The following is a 13,551-nucleotide window of genomic DNA, read 5'->3' on the forward strand; positions in this document are numbered from 1 at the left end:
GGTTGTTGAAACTTTTACTAATCACTTTTTTGTGGATTTCTTATATGTTTTTGTTTGTTTGTTTGTTTTTTTTTTGGCTAAAAGTTAGCAAAGGAAAAGATTCCAGTGATCATTTTCACACAAAAAAGTTATACTTTGATGGTAATTGTTGCAATTTAAAAATGCTTTTTCCTTTAATGATGTGAATCTTGTTTTGGTGGTAAACGATAGCTACGTCACCAAATGCTAATAAAAAATTGGTATGGTGAAGCAGGGTGCTGCTCTGGCTTCCAAAACTCTGTTGCCAGAAAAATCGCCAGCTGCCATTTTTTGTTGCCAATTTTCAGATATTAGAGCCAAAGGGTGCCAAAAACAATTATACTTTTTTTTAAAATACGACAGTATTAAGTCCACTGATGAATTATCAAAAAACCCATACATTACCCAAGATTCACTCTTGATGCATGTACAAAGCAGGTTTTTAGCTCTAGTCTGTCACTTTCATATGCATAAAATAATGAAGTACTACTCCAGAAACAGGTATTTTACTTCTATCAAGGACTTTATATTACTATTCTCATATAGTCCCTGATTTTAAAACATTTTTGTTCACCTTTGTCCTTAATGGTCTAATTTATCTTACAATATAATTTGATTTTTTTTATATATTTTTAACAAACTTCATTCTTTTTTTTTCAAGTGATAAAATTTCTAGCAAACTACATTTTGTACCATGAACCATTAATTGTGTCCCTATTAAATTATCCTGATATCTGAATTGCATTTCTTTAATTAGATTTTGGGAATCCCCATTCTATTTGTTTACAGATTTTCCCGCCAAAAAAGTCACATGGCAAAGTGTAAACAAATTTCATCCATTTTCCTTTATCAATTCTTTCATTTCCCTGATTGGATAATCATTTTTAATTGGATTTAATTTATTCTGTTATTAGGTAAGTCTGTTTCTGAATGTCTTACATGGTTAAACAGGGCTGTGAAACTTGTATGTAGCCACATGCACATGGCCTTTATTGTGTTTGACCAGATGATAAGAGTTTTGATTGGCTCAATAATATGTTTACATTTGATTGACACGTCCCATGAGGATATTGTAAGTCACGGTGGCATGGTCTAACTACCTTTAATTGCCTTCAGTCGTAAATTGGTCATGGTCAATTAACTCTGACCAGGTGTCAACACAATTGTTTAATTAGAGGGAATATCCATTTCTGATAGACTTCCTGTCAATTTTAATATACAATCTTTAGGCACCAAGAAAATCACCAACAGGCTATTTTTTGTCGCCAGATAAAATAAAAAATTGCAAATTGCGACATTGGCAAAGCCCAGCGCGACCCCTGGTGAAGTCATTTTATTATTTAGTAGCCACTTAGGGGAACAATCTTTTGCAGTCTGACTTGGTTAATTTTTATAAAAGAAAACATTAAATTACAGAAGTTGGACTTAGACTCCAGGAAGTAGTAATGAATTTATTCACACCATTTGCAAAAGAAGCTTGGCAAAGTGGCAAGATTCCATTGCATCATATTCAAACAACCCAAAGTGATTTATCAATCTCCAATAATTACTGAGGAAACTCACACACCAAAGGCCAGGCTGCAATTGCCATGAAATGTATATTTACAATTGTTGTATCAAGAAAATTGACTAATGGATTTTTTTCAGTTACTGCTAACTCAGGAATCCAGATCAATTTTACTCTGCAGGTCTGTTCTAGATCCAACATTTTGTTTGCTTAAAGGGACTTCTGGTGTCTTTATAATATATGAACGGAAGTATATTCATCTATCATCCTTTGATATAAATACAGAAAAAAAAATAATTCCTGAGAAATATTGTTGAATAAGCTGATGTTCATGATTGTCATGTCTGAAAACTGGTAGGTGTGAATGGAATACACCAGCTTGATAATGTTACATAAATGGGGTTGGAACTTAACTTTTGTTTATTTACATATTCATTAACCAGAGTCAATCAAAATGCCTTTGAACATAACAAGTGGACTTGGGAAGGTCTGTTACAGTTAATTGAACTTTTCATACTACTTAGTCCTGATAGGGCAGTTTTATTTACATGGGAGTCTAATGTGTGAAAAAAAAATGTTTTTGCTACAGTATTTGGAAATTCAGCCTCTTTTCCAGAAAATTATAGGATATAAAATTTATTAGGTCAAATTATTTAAGTACAACTTTTTGTGGTTATAAAATTCATTTAACCAAGGAGAGGTAATTGATATATAGACAGGAATGAAAATTAACACTAATTTTTATTTATCTATATTTTTTCTATATGTTGGCATGTTTTAAAATAGGCTTTTTCTGTATTACTGAGTTAGTCAATTAAATTGAATTACACACAATACTGTCATTTATTTTAATATACTTGTAAAGCAACATTTACTACATATTAAAACTGAGTTATCAAGTTTAGGCCATGGAAGTAACTTCCTAAACAGAGAGGGAAAGAAAATATATTATAAAAATAGGGGAAAAAACATAGGTTTTTTTACAAGAGTTACCTTTTTTGTTAAAAAATATCTCCTAAGGAATTTGAAGGTCTGTCTGAAAGGTGGATTTTTTCTGGGGACATTTAGAATTCCAGCAAATAAGATTATTAATATCTCCTGAAAAGTAATTAGTTAAAGGTTCAAACATTATATTTATTTTGACAGGGAGAGTAAACTGACAAGATTGCTACAAGATTCTCTTGGAGGGAAAACAAAGACATCTATTATAGCCACTATATCCCCTGCCTCGTGTAATTTAGATGTAAGTAACAAAACTAGTTATTGCCAAATATGACCAAAAAAAGTGTAAGAAATTGTATAAGATCCTTTTAGTTATATGCTAATAATATATTATTGAAATTGATTCAGTTGTTTAGTAGAAATTAATTATTACTTTAAAATAATATTTAAGTGAATCGTAAGTTAGTACAAGTGCATGATGATAAAAAGTAAAACAAGTGGCAAGAATAATTCAGGGACAAAAATTAAAATACATTGGCAGTGTTAGCAACTGAAACATAGACCCATCATAATAGTACATAGACAGCACTGTACATTTAAAAGCAATTTTAGCCAATTTCATCATAGACCTACTTGATTTTACATAGACTTGGTCACTATGTCTACTGCTAATTTCTTTTACTGCATTGGAGCTGTACAATCAAAAAGAAAGTGCTGGCAGGGAAATTATTTAATTATAATTTTTTTCAACAACTACTAATTTCATCCTCTTAATATTTGTTATCTAGCATCAGATACAGATCCTATATAATAGAATCTGATGTCAGGCCTGTCAGACAACTCCTTGTTTGAAAATTCTGCCATTTCTGTCTTTGACCCTTTTTCTGTTCTTCCATGTATTCATAATATTTTTTTCCATCCCAGTTTTCACAGCATTTACTCATACAGCGGCTTGAAATTTTAACACATTCATTCTTTAGGTAAGCCATATTGTGGGATACATTTTCAGAAAAATTGACCACAACTGCCTGTTTTCTAAAGACTTTATTTTTGATGTATTTTGAAAGTTGAAATTGGTCACTTTTTTCTCTTAGCAACCTTTCACCAGAGCAGCTTGATGTTTTAACTCATTCTTCCTGTAGGTATGCCATATAGTGGGATGCATTTTAGGAAAAATTTAACTATAACTTCCAGTTTACCAAGGACTTTGTTTTTGTTCCTGCTATTGTGATTGGAATTGGGGGTATCACTAGTGAGCCATGACTCACAGATTTCTTAGTTCCTATTGGAGGGAATGTTTAGATATTTTGGTATATTGCTTTTGCATAATGACTTGTACTGTGTCTCCCCGCTTCAGAAAAGGTTCCTCTTTCAGATACTTCCTGTTTACTGGTTGACTTAGTAATTTTTTGATCTGCCTTTAAATCTGACCCCCTTTTTCAGTCCAAAATTTCTGGAACTTAGCCTTGACCTGTTTATAAGTCTGACTGATTTCTGACTGCTGCATTGCTAACATTCTTTAATTACAGTGAATATACCTGTTAATATTGATAACTTCAATACATGTTGAAATAAATAATTACAAGCCAGAGTTGTTTTTATAGCAGTAACAATTCTTGAACAGCCATGTGGATTGTTTTGATACAGATATTTTTTCATTCATTCTCATTTGGTACAACTAATAACCCAAATTAAAATCATAAATATGGTGAACAACAAAGAATAAAACAAAGTTTATGATACTCTAACTATTCATTTTTGAAGACATTTCAGCAAGTTAAGTGGTTTTATCTTAACGAAAAGGAAATTCAAAAAAGAATTGTCAATACCAACTAAAATATTGATTACTTTTGTCACAAATTATGGTATGTTATTGGGTCTTGTTTCTGTAACACCTTTGGGTTTTTGGCTATATGAGTGTAAACAGGTAAAAATCAATACACAAAATAGATGTGTGGGAAATACGAATAAAATCATTTGTTGCAAAATAAGGACAAAACAGTAAACTATTTTACTGCATCATATTTTAGCTGTAAAAGGTGGAAGATGAAGACAAGTCTTCCTTAAACCAACATTTACATTTAACATTGGGGTAAATGGCAACGGCCTGGCTGTTCAATATTGGTGTCACACTCATGTCAATTATTAAGTTTTTGACATTTTTTAGCTGAAAATTTTAGTTCATATATTGTCTATAAGTTGGAACCCTTCCCAGCAGTTAAAAATTTAGTCCCAAAAGTCTGACTTATAGGAAAGTATATACTGTAATTTTAATTTTCAAAACATTTCTCAGCTTCTATTGGAGAGAAGGCTTTGATATTTGGTATATTAGACGTCCACTCATTAGAATGGGGGAATATTGCCATCACCTTGTCCGTCAGTCTGTCTGTTACACATTTCTGTAACAAGACTTGTTTTTGTGTGATGCCTTGGATTATGTTTTCCCTTTTCCACGTTTAATATGATGTTGAGTACAACTTGTTTCATTTGTCTTAACATTTACCTACAATGGCAATTTTTGATTTCATGGTTCCACACTTCCAATGCCAACTATGAAAATTTATATGTTAATCTTTTTATTTGTAGGAAACCTTGAGCACCTTAGACTATGCTCACAGAGCCAAGAATATTACCAACAGACCAGAAGTCAACCAGAAATTAACAAAAAAAGCTCTTTTAAAGGTTGGATTTTTTTAAAACCCACCACACAAAGTGGTGAGGTATTATGTGATAAGTTGCATAACTTTGCAGAGTTCTTTAGTATCATAAAATACAGGTTAAGTTAAATTTTTAGCAGTATCCAATTTGCATTTTTGAGTAAGGTCATTTTGAAAATTTTGTCATCCCTCTCTTTTCATTGTATGTGGCGGAGTATCACCTAATGTTCCATTATTGCTCTATTTTTTATGCCCCCGCAACGATAAGTTGGGGACATATTGTTTTACCCCTGTCACTCTCATAAGTTTTCCGCACTTTTTTTGAAAATCCATAGAGATATTGAACTGATTTTTTGTTTGTGAGTCTTTCATGATTAGTTACAGATCGAGTTAAAGTTTCGTTCCGCTACACTGAGTTTTACCAAAATAATGGGCCCTGGACTTAAAAACTTCAATGGAAATAACAGTTTTCCACACTTTTTTTTTGTAAACTCCTTAAGATATTGAACTGATTTTTTGTATGTGAGTCTTCCATGATTAGTTACAGAATGAATTCAAGTTTTGTTCTGCTACGCTGAGTTTTACCAAAAATATGGGCCCTGGACTTTAAAAATTTCATGGAAATAACAGTTTTCCGCACTTTTTTTTGTTAACCCTTGAAGATATTGAACTGCTTTTTGGTATGTGAGTCTGTCATGATTAGTTACAAATCGAGTATAAGTTTCATTCTTCTACGCTGAGTTTTACCAAAATAATGGGCCCTGCTCTTTAAAAATTGTATTGAAATAATAGTTTTTCGCTTTTTTTGGGGTAAATGCTGAAGATATTTGACTGGTTTTTGGTATGTGAGTGTGTCATGATTAGTTACAGATTGAGTTTAAGTTTTGTTCAGCTATGCTGAGTTTTACTCAAAACCACATGGGGGGCATCATTTGTGTCTCACAGACACAATAACACATCTGACAAAGTGCTTTTTACAATTATGAGTTACCGGTATGACATAGCTGTCTGAAGGTTAAATGCGGGGGCATCACTTTATCTAGTTTCTATTTCAATTCTGATTATCAAAATAAAATTAAAGTTCTGCAAAATCAGAAATGTTTTAATTGATGTGAAAAATGCAATTGCCTGATAATCAAATTAAAAGAAACTATACCCTAGTGTTCTTAATTTATTGTTTTGACAATAGATGTTACAAATTGCTTCAATTCACTGCAAGGTATTATTTTACAAGTGTCATATACCTCTTAATAATAATTAATGAAGCCATGTGACAATTTTTTTATCTGGATAATTAAAATAGTTTCATAGTCTTATTTAAACACTACTGTCTTCCAGTTAAAGCTACATGTGTTTCAATTGTATGTTATGCAGTTTAATTAATACATGTCAAATTGAAAAAAAAGTACTCTTTTTTCTTAAGTAGGCAATACCAAACAAGCTTATGGCTTCAAAATTGAAATATTAATGCTTAAATATTCGGTTTATTATACACATATTACATGTAAAGCATGAAACTATGCTGTATTTTTTGAAGCAGTATGATTGATCTTCAGTAGAAGGTATTAATTACCCAAGAGAACCCCCCACACTAAATCATACTCCCAATGACAGCATTAACTTTAATTTCCAATACACGACTTTTTACTTGTGGTAAGATCCCTGTTGAAGGTGAAGGTAATAATCGACTAAAGTTGTATATTGCATTCAAATACTGGTTGATTGACACTGCTTTTTGACGCTTGTAAGGCAATTTCAGTCACTAGGCTAAAGTAATTATTCAATGCAAACACATAAAATTCCTGGTTTTATTACTTTTGTTCATCCAAATAAAATCTCACATTTTTTTCAGTGCCTCAAATTGCGAAAACAAATGCACACAAACATTTCTGAACTTACAGTACATCATAATCTATAATTTTTGGTTAGTAGATTTTCCTATTTGTTATCGAAGAAAATTTTAAATGAATAAACATACTTTAGAATTCCAATTTTTAGATATTGACCCTAAATGTCATTAATATTTACTGTTTTTAGCTCTCCTGGTCTGAAGGGCCATGTGAGCTATTGCCAAACCTGGCGTCCATCATCGTCATTTACATTTTTTTGTCCCCCACCACAACGGGGAAGGGGACTTAGATACTGGAGTTTGCCCATGTGTGCATTCATCTGTCCAAAACCTTGTGGATGCAACTCCTCAGAGACTTCTTAGGCATCGACATTTCCGCTAGTCCGATTGCCCGAGGCGAGTAAAACTGGCTGGGGACTACTGAAATTTTGGGTAGAAATAGTCCGCGGGACTAGTAAATATTCAGTATTGAAAATGACTTTTAATTGCGTCTCATTGTCATGTAAATCGTATTATTGTAGCAGTCAGACAGAAATGAACTTCTGGAACGTACGGTTAAAAAATAGAATTTTTTTACATTATTGATTTTTGTGTGACTGTTTTAGGAATCGTGATTGGTCAATTTGGTTGTTAGTTATGATCAGTACAATGTTGACAGCAACACGGTATAACGTAACTTTTATGAAAAATTTTCGTCCTTTTAAGGGTTTAATGTTTTGGAAATTGAATAAATATTCTAGTCAACAGACATGTTTTTGGCACTTGGAATAGCAAACACCAACAAAGACTTGGTTTATATAGCAATTTTAATACAAAAATACTAGACAATTTGTACATACAATAACAAGACTATAACTAATTGACAGTATTCTCTGTTTGACACATACACACAGTCTCACTCTGCCATGTTGACTTATTTATGTCTTCTTGATTTTTAGGGGACTACTAAATATGTTCAGGGACTACTAAAAATTGTGTATCTACTAGTCCTTGGACTACTGCCAAAAAAAACAGGTGTCAATCCCTACTGCTGAATGGATTTTGTTCAAACTTTGTAGGGTTGTAAGTCACCATATGTAGTTGATCATATTCAACCACCATTTTGATTCAGCTAATTTCATGGGAGTTAAAGGATTTTTTACATGGTTCACTATAGGAACACTTTGTGGACGCAACTCCTTCGAGACAGCTGAACAGATTTTGTAGTTGATATGTAGTTGATTTTATTAAACCGTCATTTTGATGTGGAAAATTTTGTTTCAACAAGTTTTAAATTATACAGAAGTTATGGGGCTTTGCACATCAACATTTTTAGCTCACCTGGCCATAGACCATGTGAGCTATTGCCTTCACTTGGCGTCCGTCATCGTTAACAATTTCTTCAAACATCTTCTCCTCTGAAACTACTGAATAGATCTCCAAAACCATTAGGTTTAGCCAAATTTTGACGTTGGTAAAAGTTTTCAGCATGATGAGATCTATCTATGGTCAAATTTTCGTGAAAATCTGTTGGCCTATGTTGGAGTTATTGCCCTTTTTTGGATGTTTGCTGTTTTTGATGTTATTACTTTCAAAAATCTTCTCAAAAACTGCTATACAGAATTCAATGAAAGTTGATATTCTTGTTTTTTAGGGTATCCTTAAAATGATCGTTTGGATATTTGATTGGTTAAAAAACATGGCCGCCTTTACTATAGAACAGAGGGGTCATACAGTAGTTTTTTGCATATACATTGTATCTCCAAAACTGTTAGGTTTGGCCAATATCTTTCAATTGCTGAAATATTCATATTATAAGACCTACAGGGATCCAGGGGTCAAAGTTGTCTGATGACTCCATATAAGAGTTACTGCCCTTGAAAGGCAAAAAAATTACATTTTTGCACTTATCAGTCTATATCTTGAAAATTATAATTTAGATAAAATGAAACTTTCGATTAATGAAATGATCCTCATGATAAGTCCTACCTAAGTCTTCATGGAGTCAAAATTGTCGGACAATTTCTTGTTAGAGTTATTGCCCTTGAAAAGCAAAAATTTAACCAGGGAAGCGATTCAGGTTCCTGAGAGCTTCTTGTTTTTGGGAGCGGCGGGAACAAATGGCTGCGCATTGCAATTTTATTTCAAAACTTTGTCCTCTGATATTACTGGACCAATTAGAAATATTCTTGGTTGCAAAGTGTTAAGCATGATTTGATCTATCTGTCGTCATTTGTGTGAATCTCTTATGCCATGTTTGAGTTGCCTTTTTTAAAATTTTTTGGTAGTTATTTTTTAATTTTATTATTACTTTCAAAAATCTTCTCCTGTCAAACATCTGGACGTTTAGTTGATATGATTGTTCGTTATGTATGATCATTGTGATTTTTTTATCCATATAAAAACATGTCCTCTTTTACTTATAATATAAAGATTTTAAAAATCTGCATTATTGAAAATATATTAAAAAAAATTGTAGAAATTTGTCAATAAAATCTACAAATAAAATTGCAGTTTGTTCTGTATAATATAAAAAAAACTATTCTTCTATTTTATGGTTTGATTTATTTTGATACTTAGGATTTGTTCAAGGAAATATGATTCAAAGCTTTGTTGTGCTTACTTGTCATGTCAAGTCATATTTTACTCTGACTGAACTTGTATAAAGTTTGATTTTTGAAAAAAATTATAACTGCATAGTGTCATTTTAGGAATACAATGAAGAAATAGAGAGACTTAGAAGGGATCTACAAGCTGCGCGAGAGAAAAATGGAATATTCCTAGCAGAGGACAATTACCTGTAGGAAAAAATTAAGTAGCATTCCACATAACAATCATGCAAAATGTGATTCAAGATTGGAAAGCCTACATATTTTTATTTTTGATATTTTGTTTAAAATGACGTAGGAAACAGAAAGTAACATGTGGTTTTTCATATAATCCATGTTCATAGGAGATAAAAATTATAAAGAATGCACTGTAGATTTCAAAATTAAGGGAAATAACTCTGTAAATGACACACAAATTGAGTAGCCTTTTTTGGGGTGTAATACATATTTCAGATTTTGCATGATTCTTACGAAGACTGCTACGTAAACAATTTGTTGAAAGCTTATATCCATTACACAGAAAGAAACTTTTAGTTGATGAAATTGTCATTATTACTAGGCCTACTGAACCTTTATTGCACTTGAAAGGTCTCAATAATAATAATTTTGTGTGTGTTTTCTTTATTAACCCCCTATGATGAAAGTTGTGGAAAGCAACTTTCTAGCATCAGCGTCCAAGTTAAGTTTTTATGTAAGTTTACTGATTATGTCATTTTGATATAAAGCACTTGTGCTTGGTCAATCATATTTGGTGTGCAGTTGTATTAACATCACTACATCAAAATTCTGTATCTTATTAATGCCTATAGTCACACAGTCACAGTCTGTCCACTTAGACATTCAAAATTGTTAAGATTCATTTTCTTATTATGTCAGTTTAATATGAATCACTTACATTAGTTCAATTATATTTGCATTAGCATCACAACGACGCAATTAATTATCTGTTTTATGGATATTGCTTCCATAGTCATGTTCTATTTACTTTGAAATTCTAATATTAATTTTTCTGATTAGGTCATTTTTATATGCTCATGCTAAGTCAATGGTATTTAGTGTGTAGTTGAAATAGCATCACAGTATTAAATTCTATATATGTTTTGTTTAAATGCCCAGGCAGTCACTTTTAAATATTGAACAACAGTCGGCAACCATGTGTGACGGTAGTTTTCTTGATAACTGTTTATTTTGTTTTATATATATCCTGAAAATAATAAAAGAGAAGAATACTTCAATTGATAGAGAACTTGCCAGGAATAATGATAAGAGAAGCCTCTATAAATGATTAATTTTTTTGTCATGCTTGATCAAATGATATAGCCACCAGATGTCTAATTTTTCCTGGTGAGAGCTTCTTTCAAATTTTCTTACACTGAAATGCTTACTTGAATCAAGTAATACTTGAAAAATCTTCAGCATTATCTCCTTTTAAGTTAAATACTCTAGACTCATATTTTGTTTTTGCAGAGCTATTCAAACAAAGATTAGTCAGCAACAAGACAGTATCAAAGAAATGGAAGAGAAGATTACTGCCTTGACAGATGAGAGAGATAAGGTTTGTTTTTTTTTTCTTGTGTATAAAGCTGAGGGGAAAATACAGAAGTTACAGGGTGTTTTGTCACTACTTTAATACAATACAGATATTGACATGATTTTTGGTATATAAGTTCACCATGATAAGTTACAGGTCAAGTTTAGTTTTGTTCCACTCCGATGATTTTTACTGAAATAATGGACTTTGAACTTAGCAAAATTCACAGAAATAACAATTTTTGGGACTTTTTTTTTCTAAATGTTTGCACAGATTTACATGATTTTTGGTATATAAGTTCACCATGATAAATTACAGGTCAAGTTTACATTTTGTTCCGCTGCGATGATATTTACTTTGGATTAATTAAGACTCAAAGAAACCAGTCTGGAGTTTGAAATTTACTTGAGTATCCAACATGGGGAATGTGAAAACACGCTCACTAAAGTTCTTTAATTTTGTAATGAAATTGGAAACACTATTTATTTTGGCCTGTAATATCTGCCATGTTATGTTAAACTACAATCAATCTTTGTTATATAATGTTCTTGAGCTACATTAAATGTGTGTAAAATTAAATTTCAGTCTGTTATGTTGGATGCCATATAATTTTGTCATCTGGTTTCTGGTTGTTACTTTAAACTTTGCATTTTGTTATAAAGGTGACTGACATGTTTACAATCACTAAGCAAGAACTAGAGGAGACATCAGCACAGTTGACGACTACTACAGAAAACTTGGTGGCAACTACTGAGATTTTACATGAAACTAAAGTCATACTGCAGGACACAAAGCAGGACCGAGATGAGCAAAAACATTTAGTGGGAAAACATGTGGTATCTGAGGAAAGTTTATACAGTGAAGCAAAACAGGTATACCATTGATCACTATAGTGATCCTGGTGTTAGTCCTTCCACCTGATAGTCCCTCCATTCTTCTGTCAGCACTATTTTTATTACAGCCAATTTATAATTTGACAGAAACTTAAGCAGCAGCATCAGCATCTTTATATGGAAGAGCAGTATCCTTTGGTGGGCTTTGCTGACAGTTTCATAATTTTTATCCGTTTCATTAGATATGACGTTGGCAAAATGTAATTTTTTTTTTTCCGTTTTATGAAATTGAACATAGATGATGGCAATTGCTTTCCTGCCTGTGAAATACTTCAAATGTTGTTCTTTCAAATATTTCAGCTTCTAGAAACAGCAGAATCTGCATCATCAGATGTGTATGGTTTACATGATAAGATTGATAGAAAGAAAAATGTAGAAAAGATAAATGAGGAAACACAAGCATCATTTCAACTGAAATATCAAGAAGAAGTTATTTCCATGCAAAACAAACTGAGTGACTTTGTCTCCACACAGAAGAATTTATACAACAATTTAATGGCACAATCAAGTTAGTCACTGATTTTCTCAAATATTGAATAGTGTTATGCCATAGAAAGAATAAACTCATGAAGGAAAAATCATGACACAATTATTTGATATTGTGGTTTCATTATTCAGTGAATTAAGTTAAAGGTTGTCCTATTGCCTGAGACAAGTAAAACTTAAGTTATACTTGCCTGTAGGACAATAGAATTTTATTCATTTTCCAACTTTCATTTACTAAAGGTACACCTAGATTTCAATTTGGGAAAGTAGAATTTTTATCAACTTGTCCGATAGGACAAGGCTCTTTAAATATTAATGTCATGGAACCATGAAATCAAGTCTTAAGAACAATAATCAGTTTACCAGATTTGCAGACAAATTTGTCAATTTTTTTGATTAATTTTCTTGATTAATGAACCATGAATTCAGGTACTAAACAAATTCTTCTTACAACTGAAGTTTATATCCAGGAAAAAGAAGAAATCCACAGTAAACATATACTACTTGATGACACATAAAACTTCATATCAACTTTTACCAATGATTAGTATACATTGGTACTCATACATACCTAGAATACAGTAGTCTTCGCTTATAACATACAGGCTTGTAATGAATTAGAACCTATTTCCCAATCCTTATGCTTTAAAACAAGTGCAATATATCATTGATGTAACAAATTTGTTATAGCAAAATCAGGGATATAACAATATTTTTCAAGGCCCGGTGATATATTCATTGCTAGAGCTTGCCTAGATAAAATAAAGGGTCAATTTAGTTATTATTACATTTGATGGCATGTAGTGTGAAAAAAAAAATTGTGTTGAAAGTTTTACTAACAAATATTATCATTTAATCAAAAATGATCGTACACATGTTGCCTTCATGGTAATTGATTTATCCACAAATTCACGGTTAATAAACCTACACTTAAAAAGATCAACACCTGTAGTGTGGCTAATCTTTTATACCGGTATTGTTGTTTTATTACACAGTAAAAGATCAATCAAATAATCTTGGCTAATAATGTCATCCAAGCTATTAAGGTAATTAGCTTATTAAAGAACATCCCAGCTTGTG

The 13,551-nt window shown here is 31.8% G+C and overlaps 1 protein-coding gene across 1 annotated transcript in view; it reads left to right on the top strand.

Annotated features, from left to right (window-relative positions):
* The window catches only part of LOC148622794 (kinesin-like protein KIF11), a 52,933-nt gene that overhangs the window by 9,900 nt on the left and 29,482 nt on the right, over positions 1 to 13,551 (top strand). The window contains exons 8-13 of the mRNA XM_088572996.1: positions 2,672 to 2,768; positions 5,054 to 5,149; positions 9,664 to 9,752; positions 11,029 to 11,116; positions 11,755 to 11,964; positions 12,286 to 12,493. Coding sequence (XP_088429122.1) covers positions 2,672 to 2,768; positions 5,054 to 5,149; positions 9,664 to 9,752; positions 11,029 to 11,116; positions 11,755 to 11,964; positions 12,286 to 12,493 — 788 coding nt within the window. The remainder of the gene's footprint in view (positions 1 to 2,671; positions 2,769 to 5,053; positions 5,150 to 9,663; positions 9,753 to 11,028; positions 11,117 to 11,754; positions 11,965 to 12,285; positions 12,494 to 13,551) is intronic.

Source organism: Perna viridis, chromosome 3, assembly GCF_037379345.1.
Source record: "Perna viridis isolate PV_CMFRI_1.1 ecotype Kerala chromosome 3, ASM3737934v1, whole genome shotgun sequence".
In the NCBI taxonomy this organism is placed as follows: domain Eukaryota; kingdom Metazoa; phylum Mollusca; class Bivalvia; order Mytilida; family Mytilidae; genus Perna; species Perna viridis.